Source organism: Lithobates pipiens, unplaced genomic scaffold (assembly GCF_037356315.1).
Source record: "Lithobates pipiens isolate NorthernLeopardFrog02 unplaced genomic scaffold, aLitPip1_a1.2 Scaffold_28, whole genome shotgun sequence".
NCBI classification, from domain to species: domain Eukaryota; kingdom Metazoa; phylum Chordata; class Amphibia; order Anura; family Ranidae; genus Lithobates; species Lithobates pipiens.
In genome coordinates this window covers 70,317,310-70,340,733 of record NW_027507789.1, presented here as the reverse complement: position 1 = coordinate 70,340,733, position 23,424 = coordinate 70,317,310, and the positions used below count along the sequence as shown (strand labels likewise).

General features: G+C 41.6%; 1 protein-coding gene across 11 annotated transcripts in view; it reads right to left on the bottom strand.

Moving 5' to 3' along the window:
- SRCIN1 (SRC kinase signaling inhibitor 1) overlaps nucleotides 1-23,424 on the bottom strand; it is a 942,827-nt gene that overhangs the window by 135,512 nt on the left and 783,891 nt on the right. For all 11 annotated transcript variants that reach the window (XM_077459382.1, XM_077459389.1, XM_077459385.1 and 8 more), the window contains 3 exons: nucleotides 11,301-11,335; nucleotides 6,847-7,016; nucleotides 970-1,145 (listed from right to left, as the gene is read on the bottom strand). In XM_077459382.1, coding sequence (XP_077315508.1) covers nucleotides 970-1,145; nucleotides 6,847-7,016; nucleotides 11,301-11,335 — 381 coding nt within the window. The remainder of the gene's footprint in view (nucleotides 1-969; nucleotides 1,146-6,846; nucleotides 7,017-11,300; nucleotides 11,336-23,424) is intronic.

The following is a 23,424-nucleotide window of genomic DNA, read 5'->3' as shown; positions in this document are numbered from 1 at the left end:
ATGGTCCCCTCAGGGAACCAGGTCCTTCTACGCTAAGCAGAAAAAAACTGAGCTGCAGGAAGCAGAGTGAGGGGTTATAGCCAGTGGGACCGCCCCCCTGGATGGTGCTGTGCAGTTTTGCTGTTTGTACATGTTTTACATGTTCTGCTTAGTCCTCTCCTGAAGGTGGCGATATAACCCTAAGGTCAAGATTTAAAGAAGCTGTGTCTGTCAATGAACGAAAGAGAAAGTGACACGCTGTGAATACTTTCCAGATGCACTGTATAAGGGCTGCTTCTACTATGTGAGTGTATAAAGTCTTTCTATTTATGTACGGTAACAATCACATTAATGCACAAGATCCTGTTTAGACCTAGGTCCACACCCATCCCATCTACAGGTATATTGTCCCTATGTATAGACCTGGGTGCACACTCATCGATAGAATATGCATATTTCTTTTTATTAATTCTTTAAATATGGGTCTTTAATGGATAGTGCCTTATTCTATTTTAGCACAGTGCGTTTGGGGATTTAGTTTTAGAGACTCTTAAAGTGATTGTAATATTTTTTTATAAAAATAACAAACATGTCATACTCACCTGCTCTATGCAATGGTTTTGCACAGAGCAGCCCCAATACTCCTCTTCTAGGGTCCCAAGCTGGCCCTCCTAGCTCCTTCATCTGCCAATTGCCCAACATAGCAAGCTGCTTGCTATGGGGCACTGGTGCAGGCTCACTCTTGAGCTGCGCTGTATGTGTCCACTGACACACAGGGCATGGTTTGGCCCTGTCCCCCCACTCCCTCCTTATCGGCTGGGATTGAGAAGGGAGAGAGTGAAGAGTGGAGAATCCATTAAGGTAAAAAAAAAATCTTCAACCTTCAGAATCACTTTAACTTTTTCTTTTGCGATATAAAATATATGGTCTACCTGCCCTTTTTTTCTGGGAAAATCCCAATAGAAATATAACACAGCCCAATATTCTCACTTTAACTGCTGAGTGATGAGCTCTTCTTCATTCAGGTATTTCAACCTTTCTTCCTCCACCATGGCTCTTTGTCGCTGTAAGGGGTCTTCCTGTCTACGCACTGTGTCTGTCACTCGCACGCTGATCTCTGTCTCTGTGCGCTTCAGCATGTTCCTCACAGTCTCCTGATTCTGCAGCTGTAAAGAAGATAAGTGGTCTTATTTACTAGGGTATGCCAATCTGCAAGGCCCCAACCCCAGGAGAATCTGTTCCACAAGATTATGCATATGCACATTAATCCCAATGCTTAACATATTAAATGCAGTTATTTCAGTGCTTTTTGGTCTGGTATACTCCAATTATACATTAAAGCGGAGTTCCACCCAAAAGTGGAACTTCAACTCATTTGACTCTTCTCCCCATCCGGTGCCATAATTGGCACCTTTCGGGGGGCAGGATACCTGACAGGTGTCCTGTTCCTACTTCCTGGAGTCCTGGCACAGTAGGGTTCCTGGTGAGAAGCCGTAAGGCTACACTGCTAGGTACCCTTACCCGCAATGGCGGCGTCAGCTGCCGACAGCTGATGGAAACATCAGCTGTGGTGCCGACATTGTAGGACTCCAGGACAGGTAAGTATCCTATTGTTAAAAGCCAGCAGCTGCAGTATGTGTAGCTGCTGGTTTTAAATTTTTTTTTTTGGGCGGAGCACCTCTTTAATATGTGAAAACAATTTACCCAAGCAAAGTCTGATTTAATCCAAGGAAGAGCCCTGAGTTACTATGAACAAATACAAAAACTGCTTGTAGGTGGTCTTATAAAGAAAGGGGTTACTTTTCATAATAAATACAATTGAATTTAGGATACATACATAACTCTCTGTACATTTTCAACACATTCCTATGGACTGCTATGATAAATCTGTGACCAATGGGGTTAAAACTGGGAAAACCCAAAAATACCTCACTCAATTAAAAAAAATCCAAACATGTATTTTGAATATATTATAACAGTATTGCCTTTTTAGCAAAATCAAAGAAAAGAGACCACAATCTTTGGAAGTCTTACTGGTAGGTTTATTGTGAATAGCTGGTTGTAGACACAGTCCCTGCTCCTTAAAGTGGTTGTAAACCCTTACAACACACTTTGACCTACAGGTAAGCCTAGATTAAGGCTTACCTGTAGGTCCAAGAAAAATCTCCTAAACCTACACGGTTTAGGAGATATTTGCCGAAAGACCGAAAGCATGCGCCGTAGACAGCGGCGCGCAGGCGCACTGAGCGCGGCATCGTCAACGACGAAGATGCCACGCTAGTCGGCTCCCGTGCACATGCGCGGGAGTGACACCATCGCGGCTTCGCCGAATGACAGCTGTGGAGCAGCGAGACCCCACCGAGAAGATGGATGCGCTGGACTACAGGGGACAGCGGTGACATCGCTGGCTCCTGTGTCAGGTAAGTGACACATAATGGACTACTATGCGATGCATAGTAGTCCATTATGCTTTGCCTTTGCAGGGAATGAAAAAGGAAGTAAACTCATCAGGGTTTACTTCCTCTTTAAGGCTTTGTGTACACAAGATGTTTAAAAAAACCTCTTCTGAATGCTGGAAACTTGATAGCTAGTGACCAACAGTGAGTTTTGCCACTTTACATGCCGCGTTTATGAGCGTTTGCGTTTAGAAGCTTTTTTTTTTCTCCTTACAGATAACCAGTAGACCCTCTGAAATGCACAAAGCAGGAAAAATCTCTCTCTCATAAACACGGGTTGACGCGTTTACACGCTGTTACAAGCATTTAGCATTTTAAATGCTACTAAACTACACTCCTTAACGCAAATTTTCTGCTTTCAAAGAAATGCTTCTAACCTCAACTGCTTCCAACCTACTATAAACAACTGAAAGTGCACCAGCTGAGTATAATGAATTAGCCCCACCCAGTCAGGAGCAGTCTGCAATCAGTCTGGTGAAAGGAGCCGCTATTTCTTCCCAACAAAAGTAGGATTGCACAATCATTGTTTTGCAGCATACAACATTTAGCCTCCGTTCACACTTATGTGAATTAGATTACACCGCATCCAATTCACAGGACATTTTAAAACACATTTATTTGAATACATCTAGTTCACATATGTGCGTTGCATTCGCACTGCGCATTGCATAAAAAAGTGTGCGTTTTCTGGGCATTGCGGTGCAAATTACAAGCCCATTATCTTCTATGGGAATGCATCTGATTCGCAGATGCATTCCGTTCTGAACACAAATTCTCTACTTCTCCTCACTACACCTCCCCCTCTCCCTGCTTACTGATCCGCAGTTAAACGCAGAGGACCTACGAACAACTGACTTTTATCTTAGCACTGAAACCGGAGCTTCAATTTGCAATGCACATGTGTGAGCCCGGGCTCACTTTCCAGACGGAGATGCTGCCTCAAAGGTAGATCTCCAACTTTCCAGGATTGCTTATGTCAACAGTTGATCACTGCTGTGCTGTGTAGTTTGCAACTAATGAATTACATTTTTAAGGAAAGAAAAAAATGATCAATAATTGACAATGCATTTGATGAACACATATGGGGAAGTGACATTTGCTGGATAGTTGGAAGATCTGATCGGTAACATTCGACCATTTCCCATGGTTCCTGATTGATCGTGGTATCCCGGCTATTTGTTGTATATAAATCCTTTCCATCACACCGACCATCTGGAGATACCACTGTAGAGCCCTCTGGATAAAGGCCCTGGCTGGGTGTTTAGCCACAAGCTTATCTAGCTTGCCCTCTGGTAAGCGTGCATTTTGTGTGGTGTTGGCACATTGTTTATGGTGGAGGAATTTGTCACTGATTATTACCTATTCATGCACAACTGTGTCTACGGACTTCTTAACGCCAATATTATTGTTGGACGTTACTAATATATTTTTTCTCATTTTTACTTATGATACTCACTTTGGGACTTTTTTAGTATCAATATAGTTATACCTATGGTAGAACCATACACCACTTTTCATATATTGGATTTACTTATTCACATTTTGGATTTATATATTATATCCAATTCCCATCTAGGGAACTGCATGCAGTGTGATTTTTCACATGGCCCAGGAGCCCCCAAATTTTGGTGCTCAAGTATTCAAATATCAATTTCAGCCAGGGCCACCATCAGGGGTGTACAGCCGTCACAGCTGTAAGGGGCCCTCCCAGGCCAGAGCCTTGTGTGTTTACAGGTTTTGTATGTGAGGGGCTTCCATATATACAGGTGTGTGTGTGTGGGGGGGGCTGCCATATATACAGGTGTGTTTGTGGGGGGGCTGATATATATATATATATATATATATATATATATATTATACATACATATATATATATATATATATATATATATATATATATATATATACACACACATATACACACACATACATACATACACACACACACACACACACACGTGTGTAGGGGGGTGCTGATATATATATATACAGGCGCGTGCGTGTGTGTGTGTGGGCCGGATATACATGTGTGTTTGTGGGGGGGCTGACATATATACAGGTGTGGGGGGGGTGCTGATATATATATATATATATATATATATACAGGCGTGTGTGTGTGTGGGGGGGGGGGGGCGCTGACATATATGCATGTGTGTGTGTGTGGGGGGGGGAGAAAACATATATACAGGTGTGTGGGGGGGGGAAGCAGACATATATACAGGTGTGTGGGGGGGCTGACATATATACAGGTGTGTGGGGGGGCTGACATATATACAGGTGGTTAGGTGGGGGGTGGCATATATACAGGTGTGTGTGTGTGTGTGTGTGGGGGGGGGGGGGGGGGGCTGCCATATATATACAGGTGTGTGTGTGTGGGGGGCCGACATATATACAGGTCTGTGGGGGGTGCTGATACATATATATATATATATATATATATATATACACACACACACACACACACACAGGTGTGTAGGGGGAGTGCTGATATATATATACAGGCGTGTGTGTGTGCATGTGTGTGTGGGGGGGGGGGGCGCTGACATATATTCAGGTGTGGGTGTGTGTGTGTGTGGGGGGGGGGGGGCGCTGACATATATTCAGGTGTGTGGGGGGTTGACATATATGCAGGTGTGTGTGTGGGGGGGGGGGGAACATATATACAGGTGTGTGGGGGGGGCCTGACATATATACAGGTGTGGGGGGGGGCTAACATATATACAGGTGTGGGGGGGCTAACATATATACAGGTGTGTGGGGGGGCTGACATATATACAGGTGTGGGGGGGCTGACATATATACAGGTGTGTGGGGGGGGCTGACATATATACAGGTGTGTGGGGGGGCTGACATATATACAGGTGTGTGGGGGGGGCTGACATATATACAGGTGGTTAGGTGGGGGGAGCTGACATATATACAGGTGTGTGGGGGGATGGCATATATACAGGTGTGTGTGGGGGGGGCTGACATATATACAGGTGTGTGTGTGGGGGGGCTGACATATATACAGGTGTGTGTGGAAGGGCTGACATATATACAGGTGCGTGGGGGGGGGGGCTGACATATATACAGGTGCGTGTGGGGGGAGCTGCCATATATACAGGTGTGTGGGGGGGGGCTGCCATATATACAGGTGCGTGTGGGGGGCTGCCATATATACAGGTGCATGTGGGGGGGGCTGCCATATATACAGGTGCATGTGGGGGGGCTGCCATATATACAGGTGCATGTGGGGGGGCTGCCATATATACAGGTGCATGTGGGGGGGCTGCCATATATACAGGTGCATGTGGGGGGGCTGCCATATATACAGGTGTGTGTGGGGCGCTGACATATATACAGGTGTGAGGGGGGGCTGAGGGTCTGACATATATACAGGTGTGAAGGGGGGGTTGAAACATACAGGATTGAGGGGGGGCCAAGTGTGTACAGGTGAGGTGGTCGGTGTGGGGATTCGGTAGGATGGCCCATGGACAAACCCTGGGGAATGTTGGTGATCAGGTTCGGGGGAGGGGGGGGGGGGGGGCCTAAAGATGTGTAAGGAGCCCAAAAATTTCTGATGGCTGCCCTGATTTCAGCTATGAAGTTGGCACTTAGTCCCAGTTCCTGGGGAAAGGGAAAGGTCAAGCAGTGACTTATTAAACAAATATAAAAAATAAAAAACTATGTATGTAGTGATAATAGGTAAGAATTTTAGGTAAGCCATTTTTTTAACTTTGCCCCCAGGTTATAGCTATTAAAAGAGAGTACTATATAACTCTAGATTAGTATATTTTACCTTAATTATAATTCAATGAATATGCAAGTTAGAAACTACATATATACAGTATAAGCTGAATATTGCTTTAGGTCCAGTGTTACTTTTGACATCAAATTTTAATTCAGTTTTAGTTATAGTTTTTTGACTAAAATGCCATTTTAGTTTTAGTTGTATTTCAGTCATCTGAATTGTTTAGTTGTATTTTAGTTGACTAAAATGATTCAGATGACTAAAATACATTTTAAAATCGAATGGGTTTAGTTAAATTGCAAAGCATTATTTTCTCTTAAATTTCCAAACTCATTATATATACGCTTGGAGTAAAAATCGAATAACGTTATTTATTATTTATGGTATTAGGGTTTGGACATGCACTATAGACACAGATTCAGCCGTTTTACTATATAACCAGTGTTAACATTAAATATTTAACATGAAATATTGATTTCGTTTTAGTCATAGTCCTTTGATTAAAATGCCCTTTTAGTTTTAGTCTTATTTTAGTCAACTAAAATAGTGTTCATTTAGTTAACAAAATGAACACTGTTTATGTCAAACAAAACAATTAAAAAAAAAACATTAAAAAAACAATATATTTCCTTTATCCAAGCCAAAGTCTTGCGTTGCTGAGCTCTGGTTATTATGTACCTGCAATTTCTTTAGCTGCTGCAGTTGGTTTCTCAGCTCACTGGCATTGTGCTGAAGGTCATGGAGATGAAGCTGCATGTGAAGGCGAGTGATTGCTTTACTCTGGTCTGCTGGGGTTGAAGAAGATCCTGAAGTGGACAGAGGGGTACCAGCATTTTGATATCCAGAGGCTTGAAGTAACAAAACAGATGTGTTAAAAGTGCATCATCACAGAACAATAAAAATAATAATAATAATAAAGCAACAATAGATCACTATTATACAATAAAGGAAAACATCTTGATATTGCAGAATATACTGTATATTCATTTTTCCAAATGCTTACATTGACAATTATTATTATAACATTTTTCGTTCTTCCATTGACTGCATCCAGTATCAAAATAGTTTTATAATATTTACTGGATAATCAGGCAAATTAAGTATGGCACAATACTTTCCAGTTTTACACCTAAAAGAACAAGCATGATAAACGAAAAACCATCCAACTCATTACTTTAAAAAAAAAAAAATAGATTTTGCTGTTTTAGTGTAACAATGATCAATGATGTTTTAAACGTCGTTTTCACTTTTGGGAGTCTGGGTGTCAGGTGGTGGGCACCACTACCTTTTATGTTGAATAGATAAGGAGAAAAGGAACCAAGGGAAAAAAAACTGTAGATCTTAAACCTAAGGCCCCTTTCACATCTTGCAGATCCGTCCAAACAGAATTTGCCTTTTCAGTGGGGGATCTCTTCACTGATCCCCACTGAGCAGACAGATGACAGGTCCATGTCCGCTTCGCTATGGAGTGTGTACATGGACACAGCCCGCTCTCCTGTATGGGGCGGTCAGATGGAAATGGATTGCACGTCCCTTTCCATTCGATTGTCAGCCAATCCGCTGGATGGATGGCAAACATATCGACATACGTCTGTTTTTAGCGGATTTTGTCGGATTGGATGCCTAGTGTGTGTCAGCGAACACATGTCTGCTGACATCCGCCGTCCCATAGGGGGCAATGGTTGGCCCAATCAGGTCCGCCTGAAACACTGACAGGCGGACCTGATTGGTCTGCTGGTGTGAAAGGGGCCTAAATTGGATGGTCCATCAAGGGCTAAACAAACAAGAGCCAGAAAACAAAAACACAAGTTGTAGCCAGAGCCTGCCACTTATTTTTAACCAGTCAATATTTTTCCAATAAAAGGCATACGATTCCTTTATACTTAAAGCAGAACTATACTCACCTCTCCAGAAATCTAATATACACAAGCTCCCTTGCCAGTGCTAAGATCTTGCTGGCGTCTTTAGGGTTCAGGATCACTGCCTATATTGATTGGCCTGGTAGGGTGACAACTCCTGTGCATGTGTCCAGGATTGCTTCCGTGCTTGCCGTGGTCAGTTTGTAAAAGTAAATGCAAGACATGGATCACCAGGTAGTTGTATCCAAAAGGAACAAACTAAAACACGAGGCTGCTATTTGTGAGAGAAATGTACCTTTAAAGGATAAATTCATCTTTTTTGGCAGAATTTCAGTTTTCCAATAACATTTCTGGCCCAGCCAGCCCAACATGCTTTTCTCTCACTTGCCTTACCCACAGGATGTTTAGAATCTTGTCAGTATTTGTATTATATTTGTATTTTTGAAAAGATTTTCAGATTCCATCAACTCCTGTAGTATGTCTCCCAGCTTTCACTTCCTGTTAGGTCATCTCCCAGAAGCCTTCACTTCCTTGTTGCATCACAGAAGAGGGTATGATTACCACTCTGGACCACACCTCCCTTCATTACAATACCACCTTCCACCCACATTCTATACAATCTTACTTTGCAACCTCCTTTGGATCTCCCATCGGCTATGTAGTACAAGGGCCTGTCTGATTTGATACAAATTGAATGGATTGTTCAGGTGTGTCATCCTATTCCATAGTTCTGGTAAATCTAAAGAAAATTGTACAGAAATTGTACAGATTGCAAAGTGTATCGCCATCTTTATACAAGTACATAGGAGGGAGTGGAAGGAGACACTCAGTTGTCAGGCCTCGCTCACATCTCCACGTAGTGAAAACTCACATTCCAGCATGTGTTTGTTTTTGAGCATTTTCACTTGTCACACATAGGGCAGTTGATTCACTTAAATGGGCTGCCCTACACACAACAATCGACCCAGAGAAGCTCCAGAACTTTTTTTTGTGTGGAGTATGCTATGTTACCCCAGTTTTTGGTGTGTTTGCTGCATTTGGGCAGCCCTTAACATGCAATGGCAACACAAGCACAATGCACACTTGCAGCATTTCTGAAACACATGGCAAAGTGCATATTTTTTGTGTGGTTTGCCATGGCTTTGGAATCACATAGTTGTGAATGGAGCCTCGTTGTTCTAATGTAAACACACCAATTTCACTTTCAGGCCCCATTCTCATCTAGAGTAATGAGAGTACATGTTTTTTGGCTTGTTTTTCCAGTGACACACATAGGGCAGCTCATTGACTTCAATGGGCTGCCCTACACATGGCAAAGTAGCTCATGGGACATTTTAGACCATTTAGTTTTTTACTGCATTTGTTACCTGTTTTTTTTTTCATGTGGCAAAATGTGTGTTTACTTTTGTGTTTGGTGTGTCGTTAATAAATTAATGACACAAAAAGCGCAACTAGGTAATTTTAGGTGCATAAATGTGACCATACACTATACATTCTGATTGTACAATCTATATAATAGGAGCACACACCATCCACACCCCAATCACTCTGTATCCAATCAGGCAGGCCTTTGCACTATATTAGGGGTGACCCGTGGGCTGCATGTGGCCCCAGGGAGTTCAGCATGCAGCCTGAGCCCGTCTGAAGGAACACTGGGGAAGCCAGGCAAATGCAAAAGTGCAGTAATGCCGGGGATGTTGTGAAAACTTAGTTAATGGGAGAAGGGTGTGTGCTAAAAGGTCAGCTGGTAAACTTCTCCCTGTGTCTTACTGATTTATCTGCCTATGGCTAAGTGTTCTGAGAAATATAGCAATGGAGAAGGTAAGGTCTTATTTTCAAAATGAAAGAAAGCTTGGATTGTTTTTGCTCTTAATAAATGGAAAGAGTAAAAGCTAATAAAAAAAGTGCACAACATATTTAAATAAAAAAACAAACAAAATAAAATACATTCCATTATATTTAAGATGCAAATCCTATAAAGTAAGGCTAATGCAATAGTAACACATACAACAAAGTCTCTGTGAAGTGAAAAAGTGAATAAAGGTCATTTTATAGGATATAGTCTCCCTATAGATGGTAGGTATATCAGGTTTTGCAGTGAAATAAATCTGAAGAAGGCAATAGTTGTCTAAATTTTCAACCATCACCAAGATAAAGTGATGAATCCCTCCGTGGTACGAGGGTCAGAAGAAATAAACACTCTTACCAGAAGATGTGGACCTCCTATTGTAGCGGGGTCATATACACCAGCAGATATAGCCCTCTGCAGCGCCTTAGATGGATCCTGGACCAAGTGTGTAAATAAGCCTTCATTTACATGTTCACAAAAGCAGTATTCGGAGCCCTTTAATAGTAAAGGCTCCAAATACTGGAAGAATAAGTGTGATGAATTTCTACTTTCGTGAACATGTAAATGAAGGAGAGCTCAGTTTTTAAAATGTCTAAACAGCCGGCATCAAATGTCAGATCTCTACAGTGGGCGGATGGTGGCCAGTGATTGAGGGGAACGTCCGTGGCTCATTTACACACCTTGGTCCAGGATTCATCTTAGACCCTGCAGAGGGCTATATCTTCTGGTGTATATGACCTTGCTACAATAGGAGGTCCACATCTTCTGGTAAGAGTGTTTATTTCTTCTGACCCTTGTACCACGGAGGGATTCATCACTTTCTCTTGGTGGAGGTTGAAAACTCTGAGAACTCTTCCCCTCTCTTCAGATTTGTATCACCGCAAAACCTGATACACCATCTTTAGAGAGACTATATCCTATAAAATTTCCTTTATTCACGTTTTCACTTCACAGAGACTTTATTGTATGTCATTATTGCATTACCCTTGCTATATAGGATTTACATCTTATATATATACTTCAATGTATTTTATGTTGTTTGCTTTTTGATTTAAATATTTTGTGCACTTTTTTATTAGCGTGACGCTTTCCATTTATTAAGTCTTGTACATGATTGTATTGCATGTTTATGTCGCTGCTTTTCTCCTTTTCACAGGTTTGTTTTCAACTCAATAACATCAATAGTGCAGAATATACACTTTGAACATGTTTGTTTCCTTTAACTGAAGTACATAATACTGGATATTGGTACATAGGGGAGCAGGATTTTAGAAAAAAAAAGAAAAAAAAGGTGAACTTAGCCTAAGCACATACTGTACATGCTGCAATAAACTTAAAAGTAACATACACTTTTAGTACCATGTAACCATTTACAGGACAAATAATGAGACAATATATAACAAAACAGTCACAAGTGTACCTACTTGTTTTGTCCCCACTGGCCGACTCTGTTTTCTCACTACAAAAGATAACATAATATAAGAGTGTATAGCAGAATATAAAAAAATGTGACAATATCATAGTTTGCTTCTCCCACATTACCACTCACACATCTAAAGTAAACAAGTCAGGATTTGGATGTCACTTTAGGGACAATTCTAGAAGCAAACCATGCTTCCCGTTTTTTTTATTCAGTAATTTTTAGATCAAAAAAGTAAAATTTTTGTCTGTTAAGGAATACATGGCTTCTATTGACTGATGACATTTTGTTTTGCATCTACTTAAAATAGAATTTTTTTACTTACCAGTAAAATCTATTTCCTGACTGGAAATACAGAACAGTACAAGTACAATATAGGACACAGGCTCTTTAATCATTTACAATGCCGCCCACTGGACTTGGCTTTTTTCCGTGGGGCAGCATGTTTGCATATCTGCGCACTCCCAGCACAGAGACTGGGGTCTCACCGAGAGCCCCGGGCCCCGTTCTAACAATCGGGACCTGGAACATCAGATTCCAGGTAACATGATCGCTGTGATGGCCACTATAACAGTGATCAGTGAACATTGTAGCTTTCCCTGTCCTTGCAGAAATAAAATAATAATAATAATAATAAAAAATAGAAAAAAAAAAAACCTAGATCAAGGTTTAATCTAGGTCAGTCCCCGGGTTAATGTTTGGATCAAGGTCAGTATTTTTTGGACAGGAATTTTTCTTAAATTAGTACAAGTGTGTGTTAGGTAGGGAAAAAAAAAAAAGAAGCAAAATGCGCACTATTGTTTCTGGGCTGTACTACAGGTACAAACAACAACTAACGTACACATATGAGGTATTGATGCGATAATCAGGAGCAGGAGAATTACTTTTGGGTTGATCTTTGGTAGTAAGTTATTGTTGTAGCAAGCAATATACAGTTAATTTTTTTTTTTTTATGTTTTATTATTTTGGCCCAGTTTTCCTTGGATAATAATAATAAAAAAAAAGCAGGGGATATCCATTACCATTTACCACCAAATGAAAGCCCAATTTGTCCTGAAAAAAAAAGAAGATATATTGCACCTGGATGCACAAAGTAGCTGTGATGATATACATAACAGATGTTATGTACAACAGAGCAAACAGGGGCGACACAAAAATAAACAGGTCCAGAAGGCTAGGCAGACTCAGCAGTTTGCAGCACCTTACACCTGAAACTGGCACCAGAAGAATCCTGGACATCCACCTGGTAGAAACACGTGAACACAAGCCTTGGAAATCTGAGAAATTTAGATGCTCAAAAGCACATGCAGCACTAACAGATCTGGGACAGTGTTCCTTAACAAAGAAGGGGTAAACCCTATTCTTCAGACTAAAGGCCTTATTATTAGTAGAGTGGAACCATAAGAGAGCAAAGAGGGAATCCAAATGTGTAAAGGATGCAGAAGCTGAGCGGTAAACTCTAACACTGTATACCACATCCAAACTTGTCATTTTTTTTAGGATGTTTCAGATCAGGACACAAAGAGAAGGACAATGTCCTGGTTAAGGTTACATAGTAGGTAAGGTTAAATAAAGACATCCGTCTATCCAGGTCAACCTGTACTATATGTGTGCATTTAAGTCACTACCAATTTCCAATAATTACATACTGTAGCTGGTAAGGTGAAAAGCAGAGACCATGTTCAATATTATGATGGCCTACATTACAGGATAAGGCCACTAACTCATGCTCTGCGCACAGGTGATAGCAGCAAGAAATGCCACACTATGAATAAAAGACAAGGAAATATCCCTAATAGGTTCAAAGGGTAGCTTTACCAGAGCTAAGTGAACCAGACCAAGAGCACAGGGGAAGATAAGTCAGCCATGCCCTAAACAAAGACCCTGACTAGGTAGAGAGGGGCTGAAGGCCTCTGGAACTGAGTGGCCAAGGCCTAGATTTGTCCTTTGATCAATATGACCCACTGAGTTTCTTCTAGGATTAAAGTTCTTTGACTTGCATCACGAAAAATAGGGATTCCAGGTGCGATTAGGAGGGCAGGGATACTGAATCCGAAAGGCCCCTGTTCCTCAGGATGGTGGCTTCAACAGCCATGATGTTAGAGCCACCAACTAATAAGCATGCTGAAACACTGGCCGTAGGACAGAAGGTCCCGGCAATCCAAAAGAGTCCACAAAACATCTGCCAAGAGTATGTCTGAATGCCACATCCTCCTGTGCCAATTTGATGGTATATGAATCATTGTAATGCCCTCTAGCCTGATTCTGCAAAGTAGGTAAGGAGAGGCTGAGGTGATCATGCAGCATCACCACAGCATCCACTGTGATTGCTGGAGGATCACTGAACACGGAGACAAACTTGTCTTGTTTGTTGTTGGACACCAGAAGGTCCACATCCAATGTCCCCAACCTGTGGCAAAATGCTTGAAACACATTCGGATGGACAGCCCACTCCCCCCAGGATACTTAAAGTCCACCTGATAATTTTCTATTCTACTCCTGGGATGTTGACAGCAGACAGGTTGAGAAAGTTAATCAAGTCTGCTTTCTTTAACAGTGCAACGTCTGGTATCTCCTTGATGATTGGTATAGGCCACAGCCATGGCAGTGTCTGAAAGAATTTTTGTCAGGTGTCCTCACAATAGAGGATTCCAGGATTGACAGTGAAGGGACAGAAGTTTGTCCCGAGGCAGGAAGTTCCTGTACAGTGTCATGTCTAGCGTCAGGCCCAGGTACTCCAAACCTTAGGTTCAGCAATGATGTCCTCAGATTTAGGATCCAAAGATCTGCAGTGTTCACTGTCTGTACAAAGCATTGGTAAGACTGTATCTGGAATATGCAATTCCGTTTTGGGCACCATTTAACAAAAAGCATATTAGGGAGCTGGAGAAAGTGCAGAGAAGAACAATCAAAAAGAGGCATGGAGGAGCTCAGCTATTAGGAAATATTAGCTGAACTGTGTTTATTCTCTCTTCAGAAGAGGAGATTAAGGAGGATATGATCACATTTATAAATACATAAGAGGTCCATATAGTGAACTTAGTGTAGAGTTATTCACTTTAAGGTCATCACAGAGCACAATGGGGAACACTTTACATCTGGAGGAAAAGAGATTTAACATCCAAATACGAAAAAGCTTCTTCACAGTAAGACCTGTGAAAATGTGGAATAAACTCCCTCAAGAGCTAGTTCTAGCCAGCTCAGTAAATTATTTTAACCACATGCCGACCAGCCGCCACAGTTTTACTGCGACAGAATGGCTCAGCTGGGCAAAACAACGGTTTGGCCGCTTCACCCTGTGGCCCCTGAGAGTGCCTGTCGGTCTCGATCACTGCCAGCCTCCCACAATCGCTTGGGGCACATGGAGAACCCGGAACTGTGTGTGTAAACACACAGTTTACCATTCTCTGAGGGGAGAACTGACAGATTGTCTGTTCATACAGAGTATGAACAGAGGATCTGTTATCTTCCCTGCAGTCCCCACATTAACCCCTTCACTGCTCCCTAGTGTTAACCCCTTCACTGCCAGTGAAATTTTTACAGTAATCAGTGCATTTTTAATCACACTGATTGCTGTATTAATGTTAATGGTAACAAAAATGTGTCAAAATTGTCCGTGACCGCCATAATGTCGCAGTCCCAATAAAAATGATCGCCACCATTACTAGTAAAAAACAAAATATATACGCTTATTGAGATTTTTTTTTTACCAAAAATATGTAAAATACGTATCAGCCTAAACTGAGGAAAACATTTTTTTTATATGTTTTTTGGGGATGTTTATTATAGCAAAATGTAAAAAATTTTTTTTTCAAAATGGTCGCTCTTTTTTGTTTATAGCGCAAAAAATAAAAACCGCAAAAGAAAGCTCTATTTGTGGGGGAAAAAGGATGCCGATTTTGTTTGGGAGCCACGTGGTACGACCGCGCAGTTGTCAGTTAAAGTGACGCAGTGCCAAATCGCAAAAAGTGCTCTCTGGTCTTTGGCCAGCCAAATGATCCGGGGCGTAAGTGGTTAAGAAAGGCCTGGATTCTTTCCTAAATGCACATAATAGAACTGAATACTAATATTTTAATAATTATAGGTAAAGTTGATCCAGGGAATAACCGATTGCTTCTTGGGGAATCATGAAGGAATTAATTTCCTCTGCTGCAGCAAACTGGATCATGCATTTTTGGTGCTATTGCCTTCCTCTTGATCAGCTGTGGGTATTGGATAGTATATATTGAAGTTTTCTATTTGAGTTTGTTGGTTCTCTTTTTCTCTCTCTGTTGGTTGAACTGGGTGGATCTTTGTCTTTTTTTCAATCAGATTAACTATGTAACTAAGGTCATTACAAAAGGACAAGGGGGACACACTTTACATCCGGTGGACAATTAACCTTTATTTATGGAAATGATTCTTCACATTAAAAGCTGTGAAAATGTGGCGTAGACTCCCTCAAGAGCTTGTTGTGGAAAGCTTAGTAGATTTGTTTAAAAAAGGGCTGGATGCATTCCTAAATGTATTCTGTATATGGAGGTTTTCTATCCATTTTATTTTCATTCATTCTAGTTATGTTTTTTTTCCCCAATTGATTAAACTGATTAAACTAGATGGACTTGTCTTTTTTCAACCTAACTATGTTGGCTACAGGGATAGGGAGGGCTGGTCCTTTACTAGGAGACTGTCTAGGTAACCTCCAACATGAATCCCCCTGAGCTATGTCAAAACTGGAGCAAGCACCTTGGGGTGAACCAAGAGGGCTGTAGACATACCAAAAGGAAGAGTGACAAATTAGTAAGGCCCCTCAGTAATGATCCGCCCCGTGATGATCCGCTTGCTCAGCGGGGATCGGCGGATAATAGGGCGGTCCCGGCACACTGTGCAGGGACCGCCCTGTCAGCTCTCCGCTCTCCTCTATGGGAGATCGGACGAACACGGACCGTCTGTCCGTGTTCATCCGATCCGCTCTGCAGACGGATAGAAAAATAGGGTTTTCCTCCGTCTGCAGAATAGGACAATAGCGGAGGCGGACGATCCGCTATCCCATAGGGATGCATGTATGTCCGTATTTCATCCGCAAACAGATGGATGAAATACGGACATAATGTCCGCATGTGTGAAAGGGGCCTAAAGCTGATCACCTATAACAAAGCATTGATGAGACAGAAGTATGGGAATGTGCAAGTAAGCATCCCAGATTTCTATGGAGGCCAGAAAATCCCTCATAAATAGGGATGCTATGACTAACCTGGCTCTTTCCATGCATAACTATAAAACCTGTGGAGTCTTCTGATCCAGAATGGATTGGACTCCTGTTTATCTTGGAAACCATAAAAAGGTTTGAACAGAAACTTTGAAAGCATTCTTCTTCTGGTACAGGGAAAAACTCTTGTCTTTAGACAGGAGTTGTTGGAGAACAGCAAGCAGATCTGCCTGCATTGACAGACAAGGAGGCAAGCTTGACAGCATGAAGCAGAAAGGAGTAAGACCCCATACACACTATACAACTTTTATTGTCCGATTTCCTTTAGATTTACCAAAACCATGTAGAGCAAGGGCCTGTCTGATTGCATACAAATTGAAACTCTTAAGGTTTGACCTCATATTATATGGTTTTGATAAATCTAAAGGAAAAAAATCTACAGAAAATTGTATAGTGTGTAACCATCTTTAAAGTCTTAGCTGGTTTGGGTAATTTAAGGGATCCCATACTGCACCCCTTAGGGGTGAGCAGACTCCGGCTACTCCAAAGCTAAACAAGAGTATATAGCATCATAAGGGGAACTATGGTATCCAGTGTGTGAAATAAATATTACAACCCTGTCCTATCTCTTTGATGTCAATGAAGAAAAAAAGCATCCAAAAGGTGTTACATACTCCTAACATTGATATGAGTTCATACAAAGTGACAGGACAAAAACATTCGAAGTGCTCCCTTTAAGCTCATTAAGTGCTAATGGGGTGGGCAACTACAGTGCCTTGCAAAAGTAATCACCCCCCTTAGCTTTTTACCTATTTTGTTACATGACATTTTTTTTACTCTGAATTATATGTGATGGATCAGAACACAATAATCTAAGTTGGAGAAATAGATACATAAAACTATTTTTCAGAAATAAAAAAATGATCATTGGCATGTGCGTATGTATTCACCCCCTTTGTTATGAAGCCCATAAAAAGTTCTGGTGCAAACAATTACCTTCAGAAGTCACATAAATTAGTGAAATGATGTCCACCTGTGTGCAATCTCATGCTGTGTACACATGAGCGGAATTTCCGACAGAAAAAGTCAGACGGGAGCTTTTCATTGTATATTACGATCACGTGTATGCCCCATCTGACTTTTTACGTCAAAAATTCGGACAGACTTAGAAAGAGAACATGTTCTAAATTTTTCCAAATGAAATAATTCCTATCCGGAAAACTGCTAGTCTGTAGGGTGTTCCGACGTACCAAAAATGATGCATGCTCTAAAGCAAGCACGAGACGGAAGCTATTGGCTACTGGGTAATGAACTTCCTTTTTCAAGTACCGTCGTACGTGTTGTATGTCACCACGTTCTTGACGGTTGGACTTTGGTGTGACCGTGTGTATGCAAGCCAGCTTGAGCAGGATTCCGTCAGAGTTTATTCCAGCGAAAAAACGCTTGTGTGTACTTAGCATAAGTGTCACATGAACTGTCATTACATATACACACCTTTTTGAAAGGCCCTAGAGGCTGCAACACCTAAGCAAGAGGCACTACTAACCAAACCCTGCCATGAAGACCAAGGAACTCTCTAAACAAGGGACAATGTTAATGAGAAGTACAAGTCAGGGTTAGGTTATAAAAAAAAATCCAAATCTTTGATAATCCCTAGGAGCACCATCAAATCTATCATAACCAAATGGAAAGAACATGGCACAACAGCAAACTCTCCAAGAGACAGCGCACACCAAAACCCACGGACTGGGCAAGGAGGGCATTAATCAGAGAGGCAGCACAGAGACCCAAGATAACCCTGGAGGAGCTGCAGAGTTCCGCAGCAGAGACTGGAGTATAGAGTTGGACTTTATGGCAGAGTGGCCAGAAGAAAGCCATTATTTTCAGCAAAAAACAAAATGGCACATTTTGAGTTTGTGAAAAGGCATGTGGGAGACTCCCAAATTGTATGTAGGAAGGTGCTCTGGTCTCAAAGAAAATGCTATGTCTGGCGCAAACCCAACACATCACATCACCCAAAGAACACCATCCCCACAGTGAAACATGGTGGTGGCAGCATCATGCTGTGGGGATGTTTTTCAGCAGTCGGGACTAGGAAACTGGCCTGAGTTGAGGGAAAGTTGGATGGTGCTAAATACAGGTATATTCTTGAGCAAAAACCTGTACCACTGTGTGTGTGATTTGAGGCTAGGACTGGGGTTCACATTCCAGCAGGACAATGACCCCAAACACACTGCTAAAACAACACTTGAGTGGTTTAAGGGGAAACATGTAAATATGTTGGAATGGCCTAGTCAAAGCCCAGACCTCAATCCAATAGAAAATCTGTGGTCAGACTTAAAGATTGCTGTTCACAAGCGCAAACCATCCAACTTGAAGGAGCTAGAGCAGTTTTACAAGGAGGAATGGGCAAAAATCCCAGTGGTAAGATGTGGCAAGCTCATAGAGACTTATCCAAAGCGACTTGGAGCTGTGAGAGCCGCAAAATGTGGCTCTATAAAGTATTGACTTTAGGGGGGTGAATAGTTATGCACATTGACTTTTTTCTGTTATTTTGTCCTATTTGTTGTTTGCTTAACAAAAAAAAAAAATCTTCAAAGTTGTGGGCATGTTCTGTAAATTAAATGATGCAAATTCTCAAAGAATCCACGTTAATTCCAGGTTGTGAGGCAAGGCACTGTACATGGCAGATGAGGTTTAATGAAAAATGTAAAATAATGCATTTGGGTGGCAAAAATATGAATGCAATCTACTCACTTGGGGGAGAATCTCTGGAGCAATCTAGGATGGAAAAGGACCTGGGGGTCCTAGTACATGACAGGTTCAGCAATGGCATGCAATGCCAAGCTGCTGAAAGCAAAGCAAACATAATATTGGCATACATTAAAAAGGGATTAACTCTAGAGTTAAAATGACAATTCTCCCACTCTACAAGACTCTGGTCAGGCCACACCTGGATTATGCTGTCCAGTTCTGGGCACCAGTCCTCAGGAAGGATGTGCTAGAACTGGAGAGAGTCCAGAGAAGGGCAGCAAAACTAATAAAGGGACTGGAGGACATTGGTTATGAGGAAAGGTTACGAGGATATAATTTCAATGTACAAATACCATACTGGTGACCCCACAATAGGGATAAAACTTTTCCAGGTAAGGGAATTGAATAAGACACGTGGCCATTTACTAAAATTAGAAGTGAAGCGGTTTAACCCTAAACTGCGTTAAGTCACAGGCAGTGATTTCATCGGTGAGCATCGTTAATTTCAAAAAAGTATTAGATAAGCACCTGAACGACCACAACATACAGGGACTTACAATGTAATACTGGAATAAAATCACACACATAGGTTGGACAAGATGGTCTTTTTTCAACCTTGCCTACTATGTTACTGGCTCAGGTTAGGCAGCTCACAACAGACAAGGCTATCATCTAGTACCCCAGCAGGTTACCAGAAAAAAAAAACATGCACCAAAAGGAGCATCAGGCAAAGTATAAAAGAGTCCAAGTCTAACAATCATAGAAAATTATAGATAACACCCATATATAATTGTGTACATATACATGCATACATAACTACAAACATATACACATACATAAAAATTCTGGAGTTTCACACTCTGCATATGTGCGAACCCTTAATTTCCACAGCGACAGGGTTTTGCCCTGCCACAGTACATATATATGCATACAAACATACAAATACATGCATAAAATATGCACATGCATAAAAAAAAAAAAAAGAATGATCAAATGCAAGAGATAGTGTGTGGTTCTTTTTGGAATTATTATCAGATGCCATTTCATGATAATATTCCAAAATTGAATCACACACTATCAGTTACCATTTGATCATTTTTAATTTGACTTTTTTATGCATGTGTACAGTAGGTTTGTAGCTATGTATGAATGTATATGTACTGTGACAGTGTAAGACCCTGTCACTGTTGAAATCTATGAGAATGTGAACCAGGGTTCACACATATGCAGACAGCAAAATCCCAGAATGTCAGTTCTGAGCAGAGAAAGGTGGTTTTCCATCTTTCTCCATTTTTTTTAAATCTCAGATCAGGGTCTGGAGCCTGGAGATTTCGAATTGCCTTGGGTAGGAAGCCAACCCAGTGTCTAGGTTTTGGCAAAGACCAGTAGGATGTGTGCCCAGGATTACACAGCCCTTATAATGAAGGTTTGGGCATAGCTCAGCTGGGCAATACAGCCAGAGGGACTGGTTAAGCAGAGCAGCTTCAGTTCATGTTGATGGTGGAAGTCTCTGTGTGGGCAACTGATTTCTATGTGAAACATTCTATTCTATCAACTCAATATTTAACCCTATGGAATAAGACTGGGATGCCATTAAAGTTCATGTGCGTGTAAAGGCAGGCGTACCAATACTTCTGACAGTATAGTGTATATTCAACTAAAAAGCAACCCTACCAAAAAGGTATGATCGTGACCATTTTGTTCCATAGGGGTGTCAGGCTCAGCCTCTAATTCTAAGGAGGCTGAGGCTCCGATACCCAATTGTCCCATTGTGCCCACGTTTTATCATTTTCCCAAGACGCATAAGGGACTCAGTCCTTTGTTGGGCAAGCCTATTATATCAGGCATTGGATCCTTAAATGAATGTTTGAGACAATGGCTGGACAAACAGTTCCAATTTCTTGTTACCCGTCTCCCGGGGGAATTTAAAGGACCTTACCTGAGAGAATGGGTTATCATGGTTTACATGTGATGTCACCAGCCTGCATTCGCCATCCCACATCACCTAGGGGTTGAGGCAGTATCTTTTTATTTGGAGACTGACAGACCTTATTATAGAACATTGCATGTACATTTTGGAATTTCTTTATCTTTGATGGGCAGTTCTATCTCCAGGGGCGCGGGGCCGTGATGGGGGCAACATCTTTGCCCTCACTCGCCAAACTGTATATGGGTTGGTGCGAGCGGTCCCGCATCTATGGTGCAGAGAATTTCTCCCATCCACATATTAAAATCTATCTTAGATTTATTTATGACCTGATGTTGGTTATGCAGGGCAGTGTGGGACAACTGAACTCCTTCCTTCTGTATCTAAAGGAAAATAACAGAAACCTCCAGTTCACTGGCAATGCCAGTATTAGTGACCCTTGCTTTTTTAGATGTGCGCCTGACAAGCATGAACTGCAAAGTTGATACCACCTTATTTAGAAAATCCTTGTCAGGTAATACTTTGCTTCAAGCACAATCCAGACCCCCAAAGCATACAATTAAAAGGAATGCCAGTGGGGCAGTTATTGGGGATCAGATGCATTTGTAGCAGTGATCATCAATTAGAACAGGAGGCTTTAAAACTGTACAAACAATTCCTCGTCTTTGCTCAATGTAAAAACAGAGATAGCCTTTTACAAAGGAAAAAACTAATAAATAAAAGCAGAATTGGGTTAACCCTGTCCACACCTTACAGCATGGAATTCAATTAAGTCAAATCCACCATAAAAAGATACTTAGACACTTTACCAATCATATGGAAGTAACACCAAAAATAGGGGTAAAGATAATAGAAAAAAAAAAAAGTACCTAAAAGGGGTGATGTTTTTTGTATCCTATGTAAAAGAGGTCATTTGGTCACGGTTTTAATTCCTGTATCTTGTACTATTTGTCACTGGGTCTTAATCATTCATCATGATTAAGCATGTGAAATGTGTCAAATGCATTAACGATGCAGCTTTTGCGTCAATGGTGTCATCTGTGTTGTCCCTGGTTTTTATGGAATAAAGCACGAGTATCTGCAGAGAGTGGTGTGTGGCCATTTTCTTTTACTAACACTATGCAAATTACATTTTTTATAAATTTTTTTGCGCACACACAGAGCTTTCTTTAGATGGTATTTAATCAACACTTTTTGAAATAATGATTGCAATAAGCATGTTTTGGTTAAAAAAAAATTGCAAACAAATCTTTCTTCAGAAATTTAGGCTAAAATGTATTCTGCTACATTTTTTTTTGTAAAATAACCCAACTCAGTATATTATATAGTCTGTGTGAAAGTTATAGCACAGCACAGAGGTATTGAATTAAAATTCACAAGATCAAGTAAGTAACATTTTGTTCCAGTAGAGCCCTCCCCCCCTTTATATTACAGCCACCCCCCCCCCCCCCCCCCATATCCACAACAGCACAATCTTTTTTTTAATCACAGTCTCCCCTATACATCACAGCCCCCTTTACAATACATTCCCCTCTTTACACCACATTATCCCCATTTGCATCACAGCCCCCATTCCCCATTGCCCCCCCCCCTCCCTTTACATCACAGCCCCTCTTTACAATAAAGTCCCCCCTTATTGTACATTGCAGTCCCCCATCTTTACATCACAGTCCCACCCTATTTACATTATAGTCCCCTATATTTACTTCACAGTTTCCCCCCTTTAGCTCACAGCCCCTCTTTACAATACAGTGCCCCCCTTTACATCACAGTCCTCCAGCTTTACATTGTACGAACACTGAAGTCCCCCATCTTTACATAAGTCCCCCCCCACTTTACAGTACAACCCCCCCCCCCACACTTTTATGTCCAACTTCCCTCCTTTACATGGTGGTACTGGATGGAAGGCAGGAGCTTTCCAACTTCTCCTAATAACACAAGCGGGCAACTGGTTCCTAGGACGACTCCACGCTATAGCAAGCAACCGGATACTTGTTGAAAGCAGGGCAGCTCCCACCCTCCATTCAGACTGATCTTACCTCTCGCCCTCTGCCTTGCTGTGAAGATGTCAGCAGCGGCAGAAGCAGAGGTGAGAGGAAGAAAGGACACAGGCAGCTAAATGGAGAGGGTGTGGTGGTCCAGACAGGACTGACACCGAATCCAAGTCTGGACTGCAGGCCGCCATTTAGTGATGCCTATTATAGAGTCTACAATCTATGGTATAAAGCAGGGATATGCAATTAGACGTCCAGCTGTTGC